Source organism: Lepisosteus oculatus, chromosome 26 (genome assembly GCF_040954835.1).
Source record: "Lepisosteus oculatus isolate fLepOcu1 chromosome 26, fLepOcu1.hap2, whole genome shotgun sequence".
In the NCBI taxonomy this organism is placed as follows: Eukaryota; Metazoa; Chordata; class Actinopteri; order Semionotiformes; family Lepisosteidae; genus Lepisosteus; species Lepisosteus oculatus.
The window spans coordinates 6,310,320-6,337,029 of record NC_090721.1 but is presented as its reverse complement, the minus strand read 5'-3'; the positions used below and the strand labels follow the sequence as shown (position 1 = coordinate 6,337,029).

The 26,710-nt window shown below is 43.4% G+C and overlaps 1 protein-coding gene across 1 annotated transcript; it reads left to right on the top strand.

Moving 5' to 3' along the window:
• The first annotated feature begins 1,845 nt into the window (after window positions 1–1,845).
• tlcd2 (TLC domain containing 2) lies at window positions 1,846–26,541 on the top strand. The gene is made up of 4 exons (XM_006640877.3): window positions 1,846–2,500; window positions 3,088–3,170; window positions 7,582–7,664; window positions 21,566–26,541. The coding sequence occupies exons 1-4, from the start codon at window positions 2,322–2,324 to the stop codon at window positions 21,941–21,943; spliced, it is 723 nt and encodes a 240-aa protein (XP_006640940.1). The 5' UTR covers window positions 1,846–2,321; the 3' UTR covers window positions 21,944–26,541.
• The last annotated feature ends 169 nt before the right edge of the window (window positions 26,542–26,710 follow it).

Genomic DNA, 26,710 nt, shown 5'->3' with positions numbered 1-26,710 from the left:
CCGACACACACTTGGGGTCACTTTTCCCAGAAGCCAATTAAGCCACCGGTATGTTCTTGGACTGCGGGAGGAACCCGGAGCTCTCGGAGGAAACCCACGCGATAATGGGTTAAAAAAACAACATACGAACTCCACACAGATAGTACCCCAGGTATGGAATTGAACCCAAGCGCTGCAAGACAGCAACGCTATCAACTGCGTCACCGTACCGCTCTGAATGTCTATGTCGCCTTCATAATATTCAATGAAATATGCATCCGTCCACTTTCACTAACCTCATGCTTAGAGGTCAGCGGTGAACAGGTGTGGTTCCCGGAAAGGTAAATACACCGCTTTTACACCGTAAAAACAGGCGCAAGCCTGTATAAAGCTGCAACAACAGTCCGTAACAGAACAGAGACGTCGGTTATCTTCACAGCACGTACAGGACCAAATAAAGGAAGCTAGCTAAACTAGCTTTGGAAAAAAGCGGAGCCCAAAGATCATGTACTGAACGAACTTTAGTGTACACTTGGCATTGTTGTTGTCTCTTGTCCTGTTTAAGGACAACAGGTGTCAGCCGTACAGAAACTATTGTACGTGCACAAACACCGAAATCCCCACAAGATGTCGCCACACTCTACGACACAGAGCCGCTCTGTCGCTTACGTACTTCAGCGACACTACTATTGATGTTGCCTTCATGATCTTTTTCTGATTATAGGGGTTACGGGGATAAGGACGATCATAACCCATATCCTCACAATGATTGGGCAAATCGCCCTTGATTGATTTTGTAATAGGTTTATTCCATTCTGAAAAAATAAGAAAAAAACAACAACGTTTCGGGCTCACACCTGAAGAAGGCTCCACGGCCGAAACATTGTGTTTTCTGTCTTCTCTTTTCAGCCTGGAATAAACCTATTACTTGTTCCTTTGCAGCCTACGCATGCTGACGCAGCTACCCACCGGAACTACTTGATTTATTTTTCCAATTAGATTTTACATTTAACTTGTTTTGAATAAGGGCAGCAGAGTGGGACGGTGGTTTGCATTCATGCCTCGGAGTACTGGGGCTTTGGGATCAATTCCTGGGGCACTATCTGGGTGGAGTTTGCATGTTCTCCCCACATTGACATGGGTATCCTTCTGGTTTCCTCCCAGTGTCCAAAGACAGAGGGAGGATAATTGGTTTCTGGGAGATCTGGTCCGGTCTGGTCTGGTTCTGAGAAGTGGGTGCTTGTGTCGGCCCTGTGATGGACTGGCGTCTCATCCAGCGTGTACCCTGTTTTGCGCCTGTTGCTAGCTGGGATAGACTCCAGCTCCCCTCTGCTGGGTGCTGTGGTGCGAGCTATTTCTCCTCCAGTTTCGTCTGTGGAGGGTCCTTTTGTCTGCGGGCAGATCTCACAGCCTAGGGCTGACTGACAAACCAGCTGCAACGCAGGCGACCAGGTGTAGGATGCACTTCCGATCCATAGAACAAGGCATAACAACTAGTCACCTGACACCCGCTGTCCCACACCCAAATTGCGTCGCTCTGTGACGAGACTTGACAATTAAATGGACGCTTTTCACCTCTGATCTTCTCAAAAACACATTACAGCTCTGCTTTGGCATTGTGTAATTAACCCTCGAATTCTTTGTTGTAGCTTGAATGTCTGAAATTTAAAAAATATGTTTTAGATTAGAAAAAGAAAGGAAAATCAACAACAGTACATTTTAACATATATATGAGTTGCGTGTTATGTTGATTGTTTTTTTAAAAAAAACATTTGCAATTCGACTGCGCGGAATCGCTGCTGAAAAGGACTACAACTCCCATAATCCCTCAGAGAGGCGGTGTCAAAAAGACATTTGACGCCCATGTGATTTGAGAGTGAGTAGGGCGGGGATTCTGTTGTTTGGTTACTGTTAAGTAAAAAGTTACACAAGCAAAAGAGTGGGTTTGGTAATGTGCATTATATATCCGCGACATCGTATTCTTAGCCCATACTCGTAGCCGGGGATTAGACCAGACTTTTTTGTTTTACAAATAGTCATTCATTTATGCAGGAAAGACATTTGTCCAAAACAGGTTTGCCTGTCTTTTCCACGGACAAAACGCGGGATGTTGTGTAATGATAGCAAGGTTTTTTTTTCTGTCAATTTATTATAAAAGGAATTTGATTTGAGTTTTTGAGAACTTGGAATCGGGAGTTTATTATTTTTTTAAGTAATACTTGATGTCAGCATGTTTCGTTCAATAAAATAGCAAAAGCCAGAAACAGCCTTTCTCCTGTACGTGCGTGGTCTGGCACGTTGTATTCTCGAAAACGGATTGATTTGTAGACCTCTGGTGCGAGATGGATTTGAGCGCTGTGGTTTTAACCGTGGGAGGCTCCGTGGGGGTTTTCAGACTCGTTAATAATGGACTGGCAAAGTTGCCCATTCCAGAAACAGCTCGCCGAAACACATGGAAATGGAGGAACATCTCGACGTCTTTCATTCACAGCTTGATTACGGGAATCTGGGCTGTGCTTTGGTGAGTAGCGTATCGCCCCCGTGCATGGTGCGTTATTATTATTTTGTGCATCCCATCAGAACCTGACATTGTGAAGATCAGAATTCAATTATAAATACACCCTCGCTTTCTCCCGTCCACAGGCATATTGATCGGAGAATGGTTGTGACTCGTAGTCTGTCGCTCCAGCATCATAATACACATGTCGCGCTCTCTGTGAAAAATGATAACCAAGTAGCCCTTAAACAGTACTTTCGGTTTTGCTTTAGTGTTTAGACATATTCAAAACTACCGTTAACGCTATCTACGGCAGCAGGAGGTATCAACTTCAATTTCACGGAGGATCGCAAATTGCGTTTTCCCAAGAAGGACGCGAGTTACTCTCCATTCTTGCGAAGCTGCGAGGTCCTTACTGATTACACCCCCCTTTGCTGTTCAAGAACGCTGAATTACTGGCAGACGATTAGTAATTGGTTGGAACCATTCCCAAATGCTTTACTGTACATTGAACCACAGATACGTTTGATATGTATGCAACTATTGTATTAACCGTGGAGGTGAATTCTAAAGAAGATGTTATTCTCCAACGTGTTTTTCAATTCCGACAGTTTCTGTCTACACCCTGAGATGGCTGAAGATTTGATCTCCACCCATTCCAGTTTCTCTCATGCGCTGGTGTCGATATCCATAGGTGAGTGTCGATAAAGACGATGTTCATCTGCCATGAACTTTACAATTTCAAATGCCGTGGTCCTTTGCAGATACGCGTGTTAGGAAAGAATTTCGAGTCACACGCGTCTTTGACATCACGTGGAGCATTTGTTACAAAATCACACACGTGGAGTTGGGCGGGGCAGTCCGCGCTTCTGCTATTAGAGAAGACGCGGAGATTGTTGACGCAGGTTGTAGTACCGCGGGTCTGCCCAAGCGATTTCATCTTGGGCGTTGAAAAGGCCTTATTTCTTAAGCAGAAACGATAAATGACTTTTTTTTTGTTGTTGTTGCTGTAGTCTCCACCGGGTCAAATTCAAGCGCTGATTGTAAAACACACCATATTGGGCAGCATTTCTGCTTGAGAGATTTCAGTAGTATTGGTTACATCACTTCTGCCTGGAATATGTAAGTTTGCACAGGATTGCCTGTGACTTTATGCAGTCTTTCAGGTATGAAGCTGCTCTGTGTCCAGTAGGACCCAGTAGGATCCCTGCTATACATGGATGCTTTATTAACTCTCTAGATCCACCTCAAATTGTAGAGCATTGTTCATTAATGGAATGTTTATTAGACGCTTAATGAAAAGGCGCCGTCCAGTAATTTGTAGAAGTGACACCAGATAGGAAAGCACACTGAGCACAAATCATTAAACATGAAACAGGTGAGAATAGCCTAGAACAGCACAACATTTTGGTTTTTGCACCAGTCATCGATGTGGTCGTTGTTTCAGAGTTTTGTTTTGCATGGTTAGCAACAAGATAAATGAACCATTGCTGTCGTAGGACATAATGGACCTCAGTTTCTCAAGAATTCACGACATGCAGATGTCACAATGCAGTATTTCACAACGGATTTTGTGACCCTGGTCTGATGTCTTTAGGTGTGAAATAAATGTTAAAAATTTACAAAAAGCATAACCCATCCCATATGTCAGCCTCAGTACTTCCGTATTTCAGTTCCACCATAATTAAGGCAGAGAAGAGATGTGTATTGTACACGAAGCTTAATGCTAGGGCGACCCACCTGGCTGAGAAGAATGAAAACTCATCTGTAGGGTCTGTAGGGAAGGGGCTGTCAGACCCCCCCAGTATGGGATGGAGTGGTCAGCGTTGCAGCCTCACAGTGCTGTGGCCCTGGGTTCCATTGCTGTGGTGCCGTCTGTGTGGAGCTTGATGTTCGCAATGGTTTGTTCCCCCAATCCAAAGACCAGCTGGTAGGTTCAGTGGCTTCTGGGAAAACTGGCCCTGGTGTGAGTGTGTGCGCGTGGTTGTGTCTGTGTGTGCCCTGCAATGGCCTAGCTTCCCATCAGGGATGTATCCTGTCTTGCACCTGTTGGATACTGGGAGAGGTTGCAGCTCTCCCTACACCTGAACTGGATAAAGCGATTCCACAAGGGATGGATGGCCTCCGTTCATGTTGCGATTGTCTATATTTACTTCTTCGTTTACAACCTTGAAGTACTGCAGTTAACAAGTACACAGCAGTCAGATCAGTCCCCGATCCTTTCCCATTCAACAAACTGTCCTCAAGAACTCAAGGGCGGTTTAAGAAATGTAGCCAAAATTCCAAGCAGCTTAACTTCAGATTTACGTAGGAAGGTGAGAATATTTAACATAGCAGAGGATGACTGCCAGCACAGAATTCCAAATATTATTTGTTCTACTTTTTCTTTCTACTTTCTTCCAATATGCCCTCTTGTTATCTTACCAAACTGGCAAGACAGCTTTCTGAAGCTGCTCTTGTTGACTGCAGCAAGCTGGGCAGCTGAGATTCTGCAGATTCCTGGGATTTTTCCCATTCTTGGAAGAGTCCCACCCAACGGGCGTTGGCAGGGATTTGCCTCGATCAATGGGGGGCTTTATCGCCTGTCCCAGGCACGGGGTCGCCCCCTTCAGATCACATGACCGTTCAAGAATGGGCTGCAGCTCAAAACAAGCCTTCCTCTTTTTACTTTAACGTGAAACAGAGTTTCTTTTTCTGTTCGCACAGTTACAAAGGCGCCTATAGATCACAGACTTCCTTCTCTCCCAGTGTGGTCAGAGGAAAGGATAACAGCTGCCTTTGAAGGCTTCATTTGTAATAATAATGATAATGTTTCTTTATTAGCCCTATACAATTTCTTGCATTAGGAATTTGTCTTTTCACATACCCCAGCTTTTCTCCATGAGACACAAGACAGGGAGTGAAGCTGGGGGTCAGAGCGCAGGGTCTGCCATTGTACGGCGCCCCTGGAGCAGTTAGGGTTAAGGGCCTTGCTCAGGGGCCCACTGGAGTAGGATTCCTCTGCCGGCCGTGGGATTTGAACCAGCAACTTTCCAGTCACAGGCGCAGATCCTTAGCCACAGAGCCACCGTTCCGCCCCAGCGAACTCCTTTAAGCCATTTGAGATGCTGTATTGACTTTTAGAGCTGTCCCATACATGGATAACACACACAGCTGTGGCTCCAAAAAGCTGTTCAACATGGCTCTCATTGCCAATACGGGAGAGAGGACACAGGGTGCTTGGTTTCTAGTACAACAGTGTTTTCTTTTCATAGATATTAAGGAGCCCAAAATCTTAACTCAAAAAGTCCTGCGATGTGTGGTTAATTAGATGTAGAATACGAACTACAGGCCGTGATGGCATTTAGTCACTAAAAGCACTTCGCAGCTGCCAATGCACAGAGAAAACAGATAAGGGGGGATGTTATCATATGTGTACTTCACAGAAGGAAAGATTTTGACTACAGAAGTTTCTCTTTCGGTTACGTCACTCTTCAGGAAGCCTTGCCTTATCGGCCTGTGAAAGGCATTCAAATAACCGCTTGGCAAACAGCGAATCGCCGTCTCGTTTCTGAGGCCCGCTGAGATGCGCACCTGGGCGTCTGGGTGAAGGCCTGTGCTGTGACGTGGCTCCTGCTGTCCTTGCGTCATTAGAGGAAATGAGCTTTGTGTGGTGGAGATGATACCTGCAAGGATGACGGGTGTATTTACGATACAAACGTGCTGAAGAGCACTTGCAAAGGCAAGTCATTGATAAGTGTCCTGGACTCTTCTGGATTTATTTATTCCTTGAATACAGAAAATATCATTCATGCGCGCATTAGCATGGAATTGGCTTTTGTGAGGTCGATTTTTCCCCCCCCCCTCATAAAAACCGTGTGGGTTGAGAGTCTGAGTACAGGAAATGATTTTGCTTTGAGGTTTCAAGAATTTTGAAATGTGCGTTGTGCTTTTGCAACCCCTCACTATGATATGTCATTCGGGTTTGTTTCCTATGAGAAGCGGGGTAGGTTACTGGCACCAGGACCACTATGAAGGATGGTTCTGCCTGCAGATGTTGCGCGTTGGTAGCTTTGAGACCAGTCCCATCTTTTGAATTTCCATGAATGTTCCTGGAAGTTCTGTCATTACCCTTCAGTTATCACAGCATAACTAGTTCTGCTCACATGCTCACTCTGCTCACTAGTTCACATGCTTCTGGCTGTGATCGTCTCGTGATGATGTTTCAGAGAGTGTCTAATTGCTGTCAGACCCTTATAATACACATATCTCTCCAGAGCTCTTTTCTGCTCTCTGTCCCCTGAGTCTCCTTACACATTTTGGATCTGTCTGCGGTTAAGGAGCCTCAACACTTTCTTTTCGGATTGCAAATGAGCACTGCAGCTATGCTACCCAAATGGCCCATCTCTGTTTAATTCCACTCCTGCAAACACATGGAGAATAGGAACATCTGGATTGCTTCCAAGGTAACCTGATGGACATAACAGTATAAATTGAGTGGAGAGTAGATTTTTTGGAATGTGAATTTTAAATAGGTTATAGGATGTGATTTCTATGCGATTAAAGAAATTATGTCCGTATATTCGTATCAATATATACGTAACTGAAAAAACTCTGCGTTTGCATGTGCTGCGAAGATGATCGTCGTGTCTCATATTCCAAGAGAGATTGTTTTGTTCATCATTTATTATTTAAGCCTTATCAGTCCCTCCATAAGCTTGTACCCTATGCAACGACCCATTTTCCCCCATTCTAGAATGCTGTCACCATGGAGACACTGTTAGTGGGCGACAGATATAAATAGCAGCCTGGAACTGACATCTTGGAAACCATTCCATGGTGTCGCCATGGTAGCCTGGGCCTAGCAACTGCGAAATGTCAAAGATGGCTGCTGCATTAAAGAAAAACCATATCAATTATTGCATACATGAAGGGAAAAGCACAAGACTGGTTTGCTTTTAGTTTTATGGGTGAAGTGAACGGGGGAAAATGTGGACTTTTTATTATGGACACATAGGAATGAGTTTCCTAGAGTTGCACATGATTGCATGCGAGACCGATGGTGAGGTTCGGATGTAGTAATTATTTGGCCCTTTGATCTACCTTGTACTTCTCTTTTCTTCTAGGCTACTTCATCTATGACTTCTTTGACATGGTCTTGTATCAGAAGCTACACCAGTCCTGGGAGCTCCTTTTTCACCACATGGTGGTAAGTCTCTTCAGGAGTTAGGTAACAGAGACGCATTCATGGGAGCACAGACCTTTCCTGTTAATGTGTTTTTAAAAACACATGGGGCTCCATAAGGAATTCGAGATCCACTAGAATCTTGAGATGTCTAGGAAATTTGAGATTCCATGTAAAAAAATCAGACTTGTGTTGCATGTCTGTCCTGTTTTTGATAAAAAAAGAACCTCACAACTAGTCCCGTTTTTCACGTCTAACTACTGCTGCAGACATAAGTACTAATACTAGCAATGTTATTCACTAATTTATTTAGTCTGTTAATCTGTTGTACTGTACGTATTTTACATTGATGGATCTTTTTAGCACTCATTCACCATTGCAGATATGTCACATGCGTTACTTTATTTGATACCTATTGCTGGAGCTCTGTAGAATTCATTAAAATAAGGGAGGACTGGAAGATTTACGCAAGGAGTACTTCTCTTTACCCATGACCCATGAAACCATCCTGCAAGATTTGGTATGCTGTGTAGATCACACACTCCACACTGCATCAACACAGGGCTGGATTGAAGATTGATAGAATATGAGTTGATCAATCAGGTGGAAGAGCATCCCTCTCCCTTATTAGAAAGCTCAGCTCAGGAAGAATTGCTGTATGTCTGAGCCCCTCTTGCCACTCTGCCCACTTGAACAGTGCTGAATAGCTCCTACGTTTGAGTGTCGGATAATGTGTACTATCTCATAGCGCATTGAAATCTCTTTAGAATGAGCTCTATGCATATTCACTGTGACTTTGTTCTCATTTGGTGCTTGAATCACAATGGTGTGATGTTGCAGGATGTTGCTGTTCAGACTAGGCTTCTTTTTGCAAACATACAGATGCTTCTCATTCAAAACTCAGGCCAGTCATCCCTTGTGCTGGACGTCTTGAAGTCAGATCATGTGTCGAGTATTCTTTCATTCCCAAGAACAAACCTGGCATTTCTTTCCCAAGTTGTTCAGGTATGAAGCTTTTAAAATGAATGCAACAGAGACAGTGGCAAGCACATCCTTCTTGAGGCCTGCCTGTGTCTTCCATTGAGTCTCTGTGTACAGTGTTACAAGAACCCCAAGCAAGAAACAACAAGTTGTGTACAGCAGTGTGAAACATAATCAGTGGAGTAGAAGCAAAAAACTTAAATGACCTTTATTTGAATGTTTGCATATGTTCATTCAATGCTTTTTACTGTGTAGTATGTTAGCAGGTTTGCATTTTCTTGGTGAAAGTATGGAAAAGTCTGATCTCGGTGACTGACCGACTGAACTGCGCTAAGCCCTCTTCAGTCTGGTTCAGGAATACACACCCTTGTATTTTTAAGGTCAGCTCATCAATCTGGCTCTGATCACCGATGAAGGGGATGGGTGTGCCTTGCTCATTGTCTGTTTGAGTATTTTAACTGCACCCAGCACAGTGATTTCACTTATTCCCTAAGGCACATTTAAGCTCTATGGTGCAACACACCTGCACAAAGAAACCCATCAAAAACTCGGTTTTGGAACTTCTTCTGTTTTCCTAAAAAGAAAAAGGAGCTGGTTATTTTTTCCGAAGCACCGCCAACCAGGATGAAGCATTCAAAGAATGTTTTTTCTGCTGTCTCGTTTGGTGAAAGCATCTAAAAATACAGCGGAAAGGTTCTCTGGAAGCCTCCCAAAAGTATCTTGACCACTTCTAAGCCACATTACGTCATCTCTTCTCTCTTTGCTCTGCTGGGGAAACAAACTTACTGCATCTTCCTTTGTGTTTCTCTTGCTGCTGTGCTTCTGAAGAAGAGCCTTCCAGAATTGAACTAAAGAGTGTGAAAATCACACTCCCTCATCACATATGCTCAGAGGTTGGCTGTGTCCTCAACCTAATACCCTTCTTTTGCAGTAAAAAAGAAAACTACCAAGATGACAAGTCTGAATCATCCCTTTACTATATTTGATTTTCCCATTGCATTTTTTGTATTGTTTTTACATTAGTTATGGTGTGCACTGTACTTCAGCATATTAACAGTCTTCTTCCTCCGTTTGTTTGTGAAATTGCATGGCATTGTTGTTTGATTTCCTTTGCTTACATCTTTTTATGGACGTACTGATAGTATTTTCACATACTGTATGCACCCTTGAATAAGACGTTGATTTAATACATTCCTATCATTCTAATCATTTTTGTGTGCCCTACATCACAGAAACATCTATGCATCTGTACATCTAGGACAAAATTATTTTGATAAAGTATCACTTATCCATAAACAACTACATTTCCCAAGGTGCATTGGTGAGCTGGCCTGCCAGCCATGCAGGTTTGAATGATCAAAAAGCCATCTCTCTTTAGCTCAGGTGTGGGCTGCTAGGGTAGTGTTGTCCACCTGCACTGCTCCACTCAGCAGGGCTTCCCACACTAGGAGCTGTGGCATACTCTCAGGCATGCTGCAGAAGCAGGAGGGAGAGACCGGGTTTAAAAAGTGGGAATCAGGAGCTTTGTTCACTTTATGCCCTCTGAGACATGCTCACATTTCACATTACAATAGGAAAAAAAAATGAAGCCAAACACTGCATTTCTCATTATAATTGTAGTCTGTTTCAGTCCAGACTAAACCTTATATGTAGCAACGTTTGTTAATTTAAAGTCATTTGGGGTGCCCTCAGAAATAAGGACATGAGCTGAAAAGGTCTGGGAAGCCCTGCCCTAAGTGTCAGTCCACGTTCTGTCTCCATAGGGCCATTCATACATTCCTTGGCCAAGAACTGACCTTGATCCTTGCAAAGAAAAGGGCTGGCCATGCCGAAGAGAGCCGGAGAAGGTGTGGAGAATTTTCCCACTCCACGGCCTCTTGTGTCCTGGCTGACCGCCAGCAGTAACGCAATCCGCACCCCACCCCCACAGCTGCTTTCAGGAAACGGGAAGTCCTGCTGCCTGTGCAAGAGTGGGGATTTTGTTGATCTCTCCGCACTCGGGCGTCCAGAGCTATATTGGACAAAAAATAGCAACGCGTGAGGTCAGACCCAGCAGTTCACAGTACAATCCAGTGCGCTCAAGATCGGGAAGCTGCTCTTTCTGCACGAGAGGCCAGAGCACTAGGCCTCTTTTACTGAAGCTGCTTTTACATATAATCACAAAATAAAGGCATGAAAAGGCAGTGATTTTGAAACAAAGGTATTAGGCAGATGAATCTGTAACTTAATATTTTGCTTGAGCTTCATAGGGAACTCCCTATCCCTACTTCAAGACTGTTGCTGTTGCAAACCACACAGGTGTTAAAATGCTTAGTTGGACCCTCATCATGCCATGATGGAGTAGGATAAAGACATTTATAGCGTTTGTAATTTCTCAAGTTGTTGTAAGCCCCGGCACTGGATGATTTTGAGACTCCTTCCACTGTTAGTTTGCTTTTAAACAGTTTGAAGGTGTTGAAAAGTGGCGAAAGCGACTGAGAGCTGGTTCAGTGTTCAGTTGAAAACCTGCTTCTTTTTTTGCAAGCAGGTCTTGAGGTAAAAAGAGAAGCGTTTTGCTCATCTTCGGTGGGGAGGGAGGCGATAAAATTTGGAACTTATGTATGTACGTTTGCACATCAAAGGGAGCAGTTTGTTTCTTTTAGTGAAACTATGTTCCTTTTTCCAGAAATTGCTCTCATCCAACTTTTATCAATCATAATTGAGTTTCTTAATTGAAGCATGGGGTTTCCTCAAGGAGACACTGGCATGCTGCAGATACACATGAAAAGGCACGGGATTTGCCTTGTGATTTTGTTGTTGGAGGCCTGACTGTCTTTTTTTTCAAGTAACTTTAAACATGTTAACCAAAAGTGTAAAACAAAGAAACAGACAGAAAAGAAGGTTTGGGAGACAAAGGCACGAAGGTTTCGTCTTGTTTGCAAGTGTTCTTACAGTATGTGAACATGTAATAAGATCCCTTGAGCACCTAGAGTACACAGCGTGCACAAGGGACTAGATTCATATGATAACGCTTTCAAGGTATCAGCTGCGTTCTGTGAAGAAAATATGAGTGAATCATTCAGTGATGAGGATTCTTGTATATTGTCCAGAAGCAATTCCGAGAAAATTACTTCATCTATGATGGTCACATTCCAAATCGTGAGCGTGAAAGGTTTGTGTGAAGCCTCGATCAGAAGAGTAGACGCAGAAGACGTCCTATGTCTGCAGCCCTCCTTTCTGAGTTGCGAGCGCTCGCAGCCGAGTATTGTAATGGTGGGGCGCAGAGAAAGGGCAGAAAGGGGTGTGTCAGCATGCAGGAATGCTGTCCGTTGAGAGGCAGGAGCACGATTTTTCCTGCGTCTGAGAAAAGAGCTGTTTCTGTGGATGTTGTGTTCCAAGAGCTGGAATGTTGGGAGGGAAAATCGTAGAGGTTAAGTGGAGTGTTCCTCCTATGACCTAATGTGTTTCCTCAGGAGGGGGAAAAAAATCAGTCCATAAATTTCGCAGGCATCTCCGGAGAGAATGTAAACATCCCATTCCATTCCCAGCCGGAATGCTAAATCTGCGTGTGTCGGGTGGGTTTTCTAGCCCTGCCTTTATGGAGTGCGGCGCTCTCTTTTGAGAGAGCCGTCCCTCACTTTTCATGAGATCTGAGTTGTGAGAACTGGCACCTTTATGGACCTGGAAAATCAAATAAAAAGCAACATTTCCAGCTCAAATCAAAGATTTATACAGGACTCTGCAACTGTTGGTGCTGCCCTTCAGTAGTACCGAGCCACATCTGTAAAGACATTTGTGGATATTTCCAGTGGAACAGCACTGTGGTGAGGCAGTAAAGCTTTCTCACAAAACGCTGTTCGTGAAAAGGAAAAAGTGGCAAATAACCTAAAGAATCCAAAGACCTTATTTCTCTGCAAACTCCAAGGATTGTTTTTGCAGTTAATTCTGAATGCCACAGTAATGGTTGGCAGTGATATTAAGTGGCTTGATATGATTCACTGCGTCTAAAGAAACGTGGAAGTTGTGTGTTTTAAGTGGGAGAATTGTAGCAAAAAAAGTGAAAGGTACAGGTCTGGGTACATTCATCTCAACAACAGTGTGAATAAATATGTCCAAAATACAGGGGTGGAAAGACCCACGGCCAGCCAGATGATGACGAAGAGAAAGCTACTCTTTTGGCTAAAAATAAATCTTTATTGGTGTGTGAATGACGTGGCTGGAGTCTGGCACTGGGACTTGAACAGGAAGGGTGTTTTTTTTTTTTCAGGCTGCACAGTCCCAGACAGAACCCCCCCCCCCCCCCATATGGTGCCCATATGCTCTTGGCTGAATTGAGCTGGAACTGAGGCCTCCTGGTGGGGCCTCTGCTGCCATCTGCGGCCACAATGGCCCCAACATCTAACACTTTATAAAACTGTTAGGGTAATTGCAGACAGTAAAAATAATGTTGATTTTGAATGCAGTCAAGCCTGTGAGATTGGAAAAAACTTTAAACAGTACAATTGCTCAGCAGTGTTCAATGTCTTTATTACATGGTCACTCCAACAGAGGTTTTAAATGTGCTGGAAGTGTTTCAGTGGTGGATTGTGTGCGGTGAGATGCCACACAGATTAGGTCCGGTCCTGGATTTTCATTTGAACATGTCAAGACTCACATGTGACCCAGGCGTGGTGCCTGGGTGTATTCCATCAGAATGAATGCAGTTGTTTGGAACTTGTTTGACAAATGCATGTCTGGCACTTGACAAGGTTTTGCATTTTCAGTGACCGTAGTCATAGGTCTGAGCATAAAGAAAGTCAGTGTACAGAGTGAGGAAGAAAAACATTGGCATCAGCAAAGGTCTCAAAACTGCAGATTGGCAGTCGGAGATAGAAAAAAGCTTTGGTGCATAATTCCTGAGATAATCTGTGCCACAGACGCGTGATGCATCAGTGAATCAGATCAGACTCAATGCGCTTGATCGCATTCCTGATACAGGCAATTATTGCTTTTCTGAAACCACTCTGTTAGAGAAGCCAAATCTAATGTGATTAATAGCAGGCACAGATATTTTTACATGGAAACTGTGGGTAGAGCCCTGGAATCCATTTATCTGAGGGACAGATTGGTTTAACATTGCTTTGCAAAGGCCCATGTACTGTATGTATGCAGAACAAGGTGTGGCTGTATGGGAAGAATGCTTTTGAATTCTGTTTTTGCATGCAGCAAATGTGGTTTCTACAGTAACTGGGAGGAAATGCTTTTAATTGCAGCTCTTTAAGCACCATGTCCACCCACACTCTTTGATAGCTCCTTCCCCAGTACACTAGCCCCTGCCCTAGAAACACCTTCCCACCACCTGCTTTGGCCTTTTCATCTGAAACATTACCCAGGTTTCTATTAACAGTGCAGGGAACTGCAGTCTGTCCTCAGGTTTTAATGTACTCATTTAGGAGCCCAGCGCAGGTGACTGAGGCATGAACCCATCTGAGTTATTCATCAGAATACCCGTTGGCCTTGATCAGAGCTCTCCAGTCTAGCTGTATGTCCAGTGGAGATAAGCTGCCACTAGCATGAGGCTCAATCGGATCACGGAGCTACTGGGAACCAAACAAGCAGGATGAGTGGGATTTGTCAACTTTATTATGTTATAGTCTCCTAATTGTTCCAGGACAGGATCGGCATGTTTCTTTTTTAGTTTAATCTTATTGCCGACAGGTATTTCTGTTTGTTTAGGACCAGATAATGGCTTACGATCCATGTAACTCTTGGGTACATTACAAAACAATGAAGGTGGAGATGCCAAGTGGATTTTCTGCTTTTTTAGTTTTTGGTTAGTCTGTAAGAAAATGCGGACAAAAGAAGGAGTCAAATATAACAACAGGAAAGATCGCAGTTTGGTACTGGTGGGACTAGTTCTATTTTCACATGTGTAAAGTACAATGCGGCTCATTGTTGTGAGTGTGGGGGTGACTGAGCAGGAAGGACGGGGGGGTGAGTGTATCTCAGTGGGGGTTACTGGGGACCACACCAGGAAAATGGAAGATGAAGAATTAGTGAGCCCTTTTCAGGCCAATTTCTCTTCAGCAGTTACTGGCTCTCTCCTTCATGATGAAAAGCAGAGGTGTGTTTTTTAGGAAAGACATTTTGAATGTGCCATAATGGGTACTGTATATAACTTTTCTAGAGATTGTTGGAATAAGTTATGTAAAGGCTTCAGGAAATCTTCCATCTTATGTTTTAGAGACTATCAGACCAGACACTTGGCCTTCTGCTCTAAAGGACGCCTGTAAGTGGTGCTTATCATTAATTGTGATTCACAGGAAGTAACAGGAAGACTGGGCTGAGCAGCAGAAGCTCCTTCCATAACACTGCGGCCGTTGCCAGGCAACCCCATTACTTCATGAAAAACAAATCGGTGGTGAAAGAAAGATTAGCAAGTTAAAATAAATATTCCATTATGAGCTGCAATAAAAAAAGCCAGTCATTCACTTTTTTTTCCGCCTTCTCCTGCTGGGTCACGCTGATCCAGATTTTAATCTGTGTTTAGGGTACAGCACGGGCCACCAGACGCCACAGTTCTAACCTTCGTGTTCCTAATCCACCCAAACAGATGATAAGATGGTTAAGGGCCTTTTTGCAAAAGTGGAAATGAAATGGCTGAAGGCTAAGTGCACCTTCTTTCAGTATGTTTTGCGGAAACACCAGTGCTCTTGAGTGCGACTGTTAATCATTGATGAAGTACCAGTTTGCTTGGGAGCCATGAGGAGCTCAGGGGTGTCTGTCTGATAGGAACATCTCAGTGGGGTGATGGTAAGAAGGGGGAGTGAGCAGGGAAAGATAGTTGTGCAAGGAGCTCCACACACGTTTTCTGTGCCAAATACCACAATGCCCGAGTTTCCAATGACCCCAACCTGATCTTTTTTTCTTTACAATCAGCGTGCCTATATACCTTTATGTACTAGTAAATGGACTTTGATATTTGCCTTTGTTTATAGCCTACTGCCATGACTGGGAATTGAGAAACAGGCTTGTGTTGCTGTTTTTTTGCCGCTCAATAATAAATTTGGTTGCACAATGTATTGTGCAGAAAAGCTTTTATTCATTCAGATGAGTTGTCGACACATTTGTCAGTGCCATGCTGTTTCCAAAGACGCAGCATGGATTGGCTCATGGGATTTTTAATTTCTGAAGTCGGCCGCAGAAGTATGTTCATCCGTCCCCGTCAGCGGCGTGAACTTAAACAAGGAGTCCTCCAGTTTATCTCAAGGGCGGTCCTGGAGTCTGTGAGGTGTTTGTGTGTGCCCATTATCAGAAAGACGCTTATTCCTACTGAGGGTCACAGAAACGCAGAGCCTGTCCTGGCTGCATACAACATAAGGCAATACTACACCCTGAGCAGGATGCCAGTCGATCAATGGGCACACAAGCACATTGGGGAAAATATGGAGATGCCATCTAGCATAGCCTTTATCCATGGAAGTTGGGAGGAAACTAGCACCGGGCGAAATCTCATGTCAACAGAGGGAGAACATGCACACTCCACACAGACAACCCCCACCAAACTGAACCTGTGAGGTGTGAGTGACGAGCTCTATCCTGCCGTCTCTGTGCCGACCTTAAGCATAAATTCTTGCCAGCAAATTATACTAAATAACATTGCACGGTAACATTACTGAGGCTGTGAATATGTTTTTCAGCGATAACTTTTCTTTATTAAACTGCAGCACGGTGACACAGTAGGCTGCACTGTCACTTCACAATTTCCTGAGGTCCTGTGTTCAAATCTGTTTGTCTGCATGGAGTTTGCATGTTCTCCATGCAGCGTACTCAAATGAGTTTCTCGGGGTACACCAGTTGTATACGAGTCCTGCTACCATGTTGTCCAGGGCAGTCCGGCCCTGTGCCTGCCAGGATCGTCAACCAACTCACCATGGCCCTCTGGGAAAAAATGATCACATTTTGGCTGTTCAGTTCTGATCAATAAATGTTTTTGTATGCATTGCATTTCTTCCCATCCCGCTGCATTTGAATGTGCGTATACAGAGCCCCGCTGAAAAATTGAATGCACGAAAGAGGGGTTTGTCTTGCTAGACTGGTTGGTTAGGTTACAATGAGGTTTTCATGAGAATTATCTGTTAATATAAATATGTCGCCTTTTAGCAGCCAGAACCTGTTTTGTGTTTTTTTTTTTTGTTTTAGGAGGAAATGGAAGAAGGGCCTGTGGGCTCTTTTTGTTTTTCTCTGTGTTTGGGATGCGCTAGCCAAAACACGTCAGCTTGCCAAGTGTGTCAGTGTCACCGCGGGGGAGTTCTGCTCCTCCTCCTGCGGGCTGAGAGAAGACCCGCCTCTCGTTGGCAGCACACTGGCAAGCTGGCATGGACCCTGCCTAAACTAGGGGCACAAGGCTGATAGATCTCAGCCAGCGTGGAGCTCAGAAAAAACCCCTGTTGAGTGCCGAGTTGAAATGGGGCTGAGTAATAGTAATAGTTATTGTCTCTGATCCAGATCAATTTCGGATTCCTGCTCTGGTCGCTCTTTCGTTTGGACCTGTTTATTCTGAGGACAGTGTTCAGTTGTTAAATACTGTCTTTTTTACTTCTGTTGTTTTAACCTTCGGTAAAGTTTTGTGTACTTGAGGCAGTATGAGAGATAACAGCTGGGTGAGGGGGTGGTGATGATTGTTTGTGAGGGATGTCAAGTAGAACTTTTCCCCAGTGCGTTTCCCCAATTCTGATTCCAAAGGCTCGGTCACATTGGAATTGGAAAAAAGACACTTTCAGCTTCTGACATTTTTCGCCACCTGTACGATTAGCTCCTGAAACCTCCTGTTTACCTACGAGTGTGAATTGGCACTCGGAGGCGAACTGGTTCAGTCAGGCACTGTTGAGGCTGAGGGTGATTTAGAGACCCACATGTGACCTTTACCCCAAGAGTCATGTGAGTGGCCTCATGCCTTCATCAAAGCTGCATGTTCCACACTCTAAATGAATCACATGCTGCTGTTGCGCCTCTTGGAATGGGCACTGAGTGATGTGTTCTGTTCATTTCCTCTGTAAAAGCCCCCACTCTTATACAAGGCTGGTATGGTAGAGTTGATTTGGTTATTAGCCACTTTCACTGTGATTCTCCATAGTATTTTGCCTTGACCTTTTATGGACCAATTGTACTTTCAGTATGCACTGCTATACCAGCCTGTGTTCACGTGGTCTTGCTGGTGAAAACATGGCAAAATATTGAGAAACCAGATTAAATTACAAAATTTAAGAAGACCAAGGTTTAAAATGTGAATGTTTTGCAAACATTGTATGATAAACTTGAATAAAATGAGGAAGAATCCGTGGTTGGACATCTGTCCTCTATGAATATCAACCCTGGGAAACGCTGGCCCTGCTCTTTTGGTTCCTGTTGGGATTAGTCTGTTTTGTAACAGGATTACTCAATGAAAAGAACCTGACTCTGTTGTGGCTTCTGAAGCAGGTTTAGTAGGGATTATTTGAATAAGACCTCTAATGCTGAATCACAGTAATCTCCTAGCGCTGCCTTTGGCTCTGGCCAGTTGCTTGGATTATCGTGTCTAGTGTTGAGGGTTTTGTGCTGGGGTTAACATTTTTACCTACCTTTCACAGTAGGCATTAGCCATGCCCAGCATTTACTCCTCTTCAGCCAGAGGTCACCAGGTCATAGTCTGGGGTCAGTCCTGACATCTAAGTTTGCCTGAGTCTCATTCTCATGTACCAGAGAAAGGCCTGGTTGTTACAGGCAACTAAATGGAAGTACCAGATCGTACAGGGAGATAACCTAGAATTTGTTTTCTACTCCACTGCAGGGTTTTTAATCTAGCCTATATGACTGCTGTAAAACCTGACGGCTTCACTAAAAACCACTTAAGGTTTAAGTTCAATTATTTGCTTGGACAAAAGGACTAAGTCCACAATATTGGTCATCACTGATAAGCTGTAGTGCTTTATTGTTTAAAAAGTACTGATTCCACCTGTGTCTTCACATGTTGTGCTTTGTAAACAATGTCATGCACCTTGCAAACTTGCTCTTGTGGCAGTCTGGATTGAGCATATTGCTTGCACACAGCTAGCAGAGCCCCGGAAAGGGGTCCAGTGAGAGGCGGGGTCGCATCTCCTATCCAGATTGAAGGCTCGTATGACTTCCATCTTATTGCAGGTGGTATAACAATATCAAAGCTTAATATGAACGCTGAAGACGGAAAATATGTCAAAAAAGGCAAATATGCCTACCTCATCTAGCAATGATGATCTCAATATGAAACGGATTTATGAATCTGGTGTAAAATGTCTTAGTAATTCAAAAGCATACAGCAGTTTTTTACTGAAACACTACCCACCAATATTGATTTTTACATTAATACATTATTAGCAGACTTCAAATGATGTAACAAAATAGCCTAATCATAAATAATTAATAGGTTAGCTTGCAGTCTACTGAATAGTCCGTGTGCTTCTGTGAAGTTTTGAAATGGTGATGTTCTTTGTGAGGCTACATTGATACCTGCACTTTGGCGATTGAAGCATTATTAGGTGTCACACTGTAATACAGATGAGAACATTGCCACAGTGTCTCCTTCGCAGCTGACAGATTCACACCCACTGTCCCCTCACTGGAGTGACAGGGGGTGCCTGGCCCTGCACTGAATGAAAGCTAGTTGTTACACAGCGCTACAGTCTGTGACTCCGAGACCGTAGCTTTGTGTGGAGCGCCACCTAGTGGAATCTGCTGTTAAGGCTGTAAAACGCCGATCGAGCTCAGCGTTAAGCAGTACCGTTGTTAAGATGTTTAATGGTGCTGCCGTCTTAAATAAACAACAGCCCGTTGTGTAGCATACACATTTTGTTCCTAGCATACTACCAGCATTTATGAGAGTGGTTAGTTGGTCTGTATGTCTTTTTTTAAAAAGCCAGATTAAAAATATACTGGATAAAGAAGTTAGAAAATGGGCGGATGAAAGAAATATGGTCATGAAGAATCGTTTCTGGTTCTTAATGTTTGTCTCCTTATGATTATTTGTGCTTTAAAGCATCACAGTTTAATAACCCAGTTACTATGCTGTACCATTACTACTTGACCCAATGGTACATCAAAGTACCATAAGGAATGCACAAATAAACCAAGGAAATTACCCCCAGATCTCCTCTTTGTAGATTAGTTTTCTTAATTGCGTAAGTGGTCTTTAGTGCATCACAAAGCACTCAGCCTTTACTGCATTATAAAGGCTTAATGAAAGTCTCGGTGATGTGGTTATGTGATACTGGATAAGTGCCATGACCTTCAAGCAGAGCCTGAGGTTAAAACCGCCAGAGCTCTAGGTAAGTGGGGTTTCGGTGATGGTTTGGGCAATGGTAGCAGTGCTCTGTGCATCCAGACTCAAAAAGTCAGTGCAGAGTTAATGGTATCTGTCCTCTATGTGATCATGGTGGAAAACTACTGTCCCTGACTGTACTGCGTGTATTACTGTAGTACATCATGCAATGCAGGATCAACAGAAGCTGTAGAGGTAGATGTAAACTGGAATGCTTTCCTAATTCGATAGGTATTCAATTTGGTCATCCTTTTTTCCAAGCTCTTGTCTTTTCAAAAAGCCGCCCAGTTTCTGAAACGTTAAGTTTCCTTTGGGGTTCAGACTCTACTTTGGTGTAGCCGACAAAAACATTTGAAGGAAAATGAGAATTTCAAAATGTAGATGTGGGCTGTGCAGATTGGGTCATTTCCTGAAACGCAAGTGGCTGCCTTCTGCCTTAGCTGTGGCCAGGCTGTGGTTGGACCTGTGCCTGCATCTTACAGGTCAGTATAAGAAGGTGGCTTCTTTCCTGTTAGTTACTCTGCCCTGCCTCCTCAAGGAATATTTAAGGTGACAATAGTAAAAACAGTTGTATTCAAGGAGCATTAAGATTACTTTCTTTTTTTTAATAACTAAAAAATGTAAGATATGTTTGAGGGGAGTCCATTTTATAAAATTGCATCTAAAGATTTTATGATGGACATATACTGGGCAATACTGTTTTATATGTGTCACTACCAGGCCTCGTGCTCATGCAGAACAAGACTTTGTTAACCTGACTGGGCAATACTCGCTAAACATTAACGCTGTTTGTGGAAGTACAATGAAGTTTGTACTTTTGGTTTTTTAAATGGAAGTGAACCATTCACTCTGATATACACTTTTATAGTTGCTCCTGCAGTGTGGATAGTACTTTATTACACATTGGCTTTAGTGTCTTCTGATGCTTAGTTTTGGGCACTTAACATTGTGAAAGAGAGACAGAAAAGTATTGCATTTACAGTTGTTGAAACCTTAAAACAACTTAAAAGGAAGAAAGTAAAATTTTGCAGAACAGAAAAAGTAAATTTCTGTTTGCCTATTACTTGCTAGATAAGGTGACCATCTGGCCTCGTAGTTTCTATGACAGCACATGACGTTTGTGTGATATCTGGAAAATCAAACCTCTGTGTCATGCAGGGGTTGGGTTAAGACTGATTGGGGTATTTTTACAGATGTGGCATCATGTCTTTCCATCCATCCAGGAATTATTTAACCACTTCGTCCAATTCAGGATCGCAAGGGAGCCGGAGCAGGAAAGGGAGGGTACACACCACTGGACAGGACACCAGTCCATTACAGGGCAGACCCACAGACACAGATGCGCGCACACACTCTCACTAGGGTCAATCTTCCCAGAAGCCAGTTAACCTACCAGTATGTTTTTAGACTGTGGGATGAAACCATAGTACCCAGAGCAAACTCACACAAACACAGGGAGAACATGCAAACTCCACGCAGACAGCACCCCAGAAATTGAACTCAGGGTCCCAGTACTGTAAGGCAGCAATGCTAATCTCTGCAACACCACGCCGCCCCCCCCACAGACAGGTCTAGTATTTATTTTGGGATGCATGCACAGAGAACTTCTTGTGCTTTTCTGATCAGGTCTGTCTACTGCTGTCCCTCCCTGCAGGTGATCATGTGCTTCGGGACCTCTGTGCTGACATGCCACTATGTGGGCTTTTCAGTGGTGGCCCTGCTGGTGGAGATCAACTCCATCTTCCTGCACCTGCGGCAGATGCTCCTGATGGCCAGCCTGTCCAAGACCACCCTGTACCGGCTCAACAGCATGGTCAACCTGGGCACCTACATGGTGTTCCGCATCAGCACGCTAGCCTGGATGACACGCTGGCTGGTGATCAACCGCGACAACGTGCCTCTGCTCAGCTACACCATGGGCAGCGTGGGCATGGCCATCATGACCGCCATGAACATCGTGCTCTTCTACCGTTTGCTGCGCAGTGATTTCCTCAAATCAAGCCGCGAAACCAAGAAGGAGAAAGAAAAGTAGGATTGGCCTAAAAGCTCTTCCATGATCTGGCTGCACTCATCATTTTAGGACTCTCAGTTTCTCAAGTAATCAGGGCAACCACAAATTCACAAAAGCAAGCTCAATCCGTCAAAAATAAAGAGGAACTTTCATATTGCATTGTGCTCCTGCTGCTGGTTGCAAAGAGGTCGGGCTTTATTTTCAATGTGGCATTTCAGACTGGAATTAGGTTGTGCTTTCTGGTTCAGTAGGGAGGTAGCCAGGGCTTCTGCGTTTTTTTTAAGCTTGAAATTAACTAAGAAGTGAGAGGAAGATTCTCTGTCCAGATTCTCAGTCTCCACCACCAATCTGGAACGGAGAACTGGCTGAAACAGGAGATTGTTTTTCTTGGAATATACAACTGCTTTCCAAAGTACCTTCTTGCCCGATCCAGTCAAAATGCCTGCTGTTGGGCTTGACATCTTTTAAGATACCTAAAGATTGCAGGATGGCGATTGTGATTGTGGTACAACTGTACTAGCTTTTCCTTAAAAAAACAAAAGCCCAGAAGGATTACTTTGTCCTTGGCCTGTTGACTTCCACTCACCTCTGCTCGAGAGTAGGTGCTAGCTCAGACTTCATGTTGCCACTACAGGTGAGGACTTTTCATCTCAACTGGGTGACGGTACCTAATCACTGCCTCACCAGTAACATCAGCTTTCAGTAAGTAAAAGTGAGCCATTTCTCAGACTAATGCTTTAAAAGGAGACCTTGGTTGCTCTGTGATCTCATCCTCTGCTACCTCAGAAACCTGTAGCAGTTATTTTCTGGCATAGATCTCTTGCTGTGAGTGTGGTGGGCAGTTTGTGTATTGTGCACTGTAGAATGAACTGCACAGAAAAGTAGCAAACTTGTCAGCAAAAGCAACTTCGTATTGAAACCCTTAGTTCCCTCTCTGCCACTGCCATCCTTCCAGTGGAGTTTAGGTGCCCACAGAAAGCCCCCTCCAGACTGTATCTTTACTGTATACTGTGGCGTTCCTGAAACCAGGGGATTCATGTATTTGATGCCGCTCAGTCTCAGGTGATGAATACTCCTGTAGTAGCTGCTGTCTGCAATGAAAGGGGAGAGGAAAACAAAGAGGATTCCATCTAAAACCTTGTCTGCACAGAGTGACAAGCAACCATGAACCAGTGTGCTCTGCATTGAGAGGTTTTCTTTTTCTGCCAGAGGTGAAATCGACTGATCGTGTCCTCAGTCTTTTTTTGTCGGCGTTATTTTTGCCTGTAATAATCGGTAAAGACAAGCCTGGTGTTTGCCCTGCTTTCTCACTGTGACAATGAATACAAGTACTAGATGGAACAGAATCAATCCTTACTGGCATTGCAGTAAACACAGTGTTTTGCAGAGATGCACACTTGTATACGCATTCACACAACGACCTCAGATTAGCTACAACCAAGGTTGTCACTTCAGGATTAAAACCTACTGGATTCAATAACTCATGTAACATACTCTGAAATTTTATAATGAAGATTTTTTTAAAGAGTTTTTGTTATGTAAATAGGTATTTTTGGGTACTGTTAGCAGATCAACATTATGGCAAAACAGAAAACGATATAAAGTTGTTTTTTAAGTACCTGTTTTAATTATTTTTTGCTATTTGAAGGGTCACGTGCTTTATCTAAAAATCGAAACCAGAAAATGAATTGTGATGTATCCTGTCAGTGGTTGCCCTGTGTGTTGTGCTCTTATTTTGCAGTTTCAAAATTATTTGAATTTCACGTGTTTCGGGGCCTGGATATCTTTGATGTCTCACACATTCTGAATATTAATGGGTAAAATGCAACTGTCTTTAACTCCTCTTTACTTTAATTCGCTCTTGCAAGAAAAAGAATATTTCTGGCTTCCTTTTTGTAAAAAAGCAAGTCTGAACTCTGGGGTGTAGGGGCTATAAAACCCTGCAAGCTTAACATTTTCCATGGCAGTAATCGTAGACGTCAAACGTCTGGCCATCGGAGTGCTTGTTCTCAGTCTCTGACACCTTGACCCGTGAGCCCTAAGATATCAGCCAGGACTAAGGATTCAGCCTCACTTCTTCTTCACTAAATCGGATTTGTGAATCTAGAGCAGGAATAGACCCTTACGCTAGCTGTGTTGAGCTACTCTTTAAATCTCATACAGGGGTCCGCAATCCCGAAGGTGTTGTAGGTGTCTCTAAATTATCAACGCCTTAAGACTAGACTCCTGGAGGGCCAGTGTGTCTGCAGATTTTCCGGTCTCTTTAAAGAAACTGGTTAAATTGTTCCAATAAAGCCAGTGATGAGCAGCTTCAGGCTGGTTTCGAGCACTTAACATTGTGAAGAAAAGATCCGTTTTGCATTTATAGTTGCATTTATACCTTAAAAGAAGGAAAGTTGTGTTTTTTTTTAAATAGAAAAGAATATGTGGCTATTTGCATATTACTTGATCGATAAGGTGACTCTCTGGCCTCATAGTTTCTTGGAAGTTTGATTAATTCAGGTTGTCTGGAATCGGTTTGGGAAAGGTTAATTTATCAAATAAAAATATTTTTCTTTGTGCATTCTAAAAAGACTGTTGTGTTTGATCATATGCTCTTCTTCACGACAGACGTTCTGTCCACTTGCAATGAAAACTGCGGACATGCTGGTCCACCTGGACCCAGACTGGAGTTCCCCATCTTCTCCTCCATTAACTGCTCCATTCGCAGAGGGTGTCTGGCTGTGTCACTCTTAGAATACGAGTCTTGTGTCTGGGGTGTCCCCATGTTTTATAGAGAAATTGCACTTCTTCTCTGTCTACTCTGTCACTGTCAGCAGTAAAGCACCCCGAAACTGAGTGAGTCAATGTGGAGAACGAGAGACCCCAGTCCCAGTGAGAAAAGGTATCCTCAGTCCCAGCTGGATCCATTTCAGTACTTGAGGCCGGCTGGGTTCTGTTATTCTCACTGTACATTGGACCTTTTGTGTTTTAAAGGTGGAATCGGCAGCTTAAACACACTCATGCTGGAATAGCCAGGTGTCTTCTTGACTCTGAAACTAGTGTAGTCCTGGCCATTCATCCATTCATCCATCTGTTCACCCATTCATCCAACCAGCTATTCATCCAGTCACAAATTTATCCACCTGTTCACCCATTCATCCCCTCATTCACCCAACCATCCACCCTTTTTCAATCTGCTCATCCTGGAGAGGGTCACAGCAACAGAGTCATTCAGCAAGGGGTGGTGATGGAAAGCTGGTTCCCATTGCATAGCGATTTAGTCCGTGCCATGTTTTGGGAACCGTGTGCTCTTGGTAATGGTGTATTTATGAAGCACAATAACAAACAGGTTTTATCTTCTCACTTGTATTGCACATGTATTCAAGGCGTAAGGACACGTCCTGTGGAGTATTCAGCACCTGGTGATGCCCGATTCACAGCTATTCAAACAAGCTGTGCACTGGGAGTCCTGATTCCCATCCTTTATGTGGAAAGTAGGGAAACCCTTGAATTTAAAACCTCTGTTGGGTGAGGACCTGGCATTTCAACAGTTAAAAGACTGAAAGACTCTGTGACTTGCGAACTTGACACGGGTTTTGTTGCGGCGTAGTCTAACGTCAATCAGAATCTCTGTGCTTTGCTGTTGTAGTGGAAACTTGTATGGACTGTGCTGTCCTGTACTGTGCTGAAAGAAGAGTATAAAAGGGTCTTGCTTGAATCGGCAGTGTAGCAGTACCCAGTCAGAGCGCAGTGGTGATACACTAGTTTGTCTGTAATGAAGGATTCATGTTCAAGTCCTTAACTAGTTCTTTACTCTTGGTGTGGTTTACATGAACCCTAAGCATTGATCTAGTGCACTACAGTGTTTTAATGCCTCTTCCAGCTTTGTTGCTGTTAACCATGTAGTTGAAAGTTTGAAGATGAAACAATATTTTGATGAAGGCGTTAATTAGAGTGACAGTATTATGTACGTACGTAATCGATACTGTAACGGCAGAGTGACTTTTTCTCTTTAATACCATGATACTACACTGATCGCCCTTTCTTTTCACAGTTTATACAGCATTTCTTGTGCTTTAAAAGTCAGCATCGATTTGATAACTGACTTCTTAATGTGGCTATGTTAACTCGTGGTGTGAAATGGTTTAAAATATGTCTCTTTTAAACACGTACTCGTTGTCACCAATATCTTCTAAAAATGTGTCCTTTGGTGTTAAATCAATTTGGGGAAATGGGGGAAAAAACTGTAAAATATTAGCAATTATAGTAATATGAAAAAATAAGTTATTGTAATAAATTTACACTGGTAAAGAATTATGAAAGTGAACCTGGACGAACACGAATTATAGAACATTCTGCTGTATTAATTAGAATGTTGTAGAACTGTCCGTTACCAAACGGCTTCACCTGTAAGTTTGGAGATGGATGTCTCGTTGCTTACGTTTTGTGATCGTGCAGTTATTTTTTATACAATCTTGTGTAAATTGTACATAGTGTACTAATTTTATTTTATATTAATAAATGACGTAAATGACGTTTTTGTAATTAATTAAAATGTAATGATCTTCTAATGTGTCATGTCTGTATATGGAAACCATGACTGTTTAATGTCACGAAATAAAGCTATTTCAACCAAATGCGGTTTTATCTTTGTTTAGGACCAACAGGTGGACTTGACTGTTAATATCTTCCTTGGACGGTAGGGGGAGACATCTTTGCACGGAACGTGTTTCCCTGTCCAAGGTGCTGAAAATGAAACGTGCGTCTTACTGGGAAAGTAAATTGGACAGCTAAGTCTGCGTGAGT

Coding starts and splice junctions, on each gene's coding strand:
- tlcd2 (XM_006640877.3), top strand. CDS start 2,322: ATGGATTTGAGCGCTGTGGTTTTAACCGTGGGAGGCTCCGTGGGGGTT. Junction 3,171..7,581: donor GCTGGTGTCGATATCCATAG/GTGAGTGTCGAT, acceptor CTTTTCTTCTAG/GCTACTTCATCTATGACTTC. Junction 7,665..21,565: donor TCCTTTTTCACCACATGGTG/GTAAGTCTCTTC, acceptor CCCTCCCTGCAG/GTGATCATGTGCTTCGGGAC.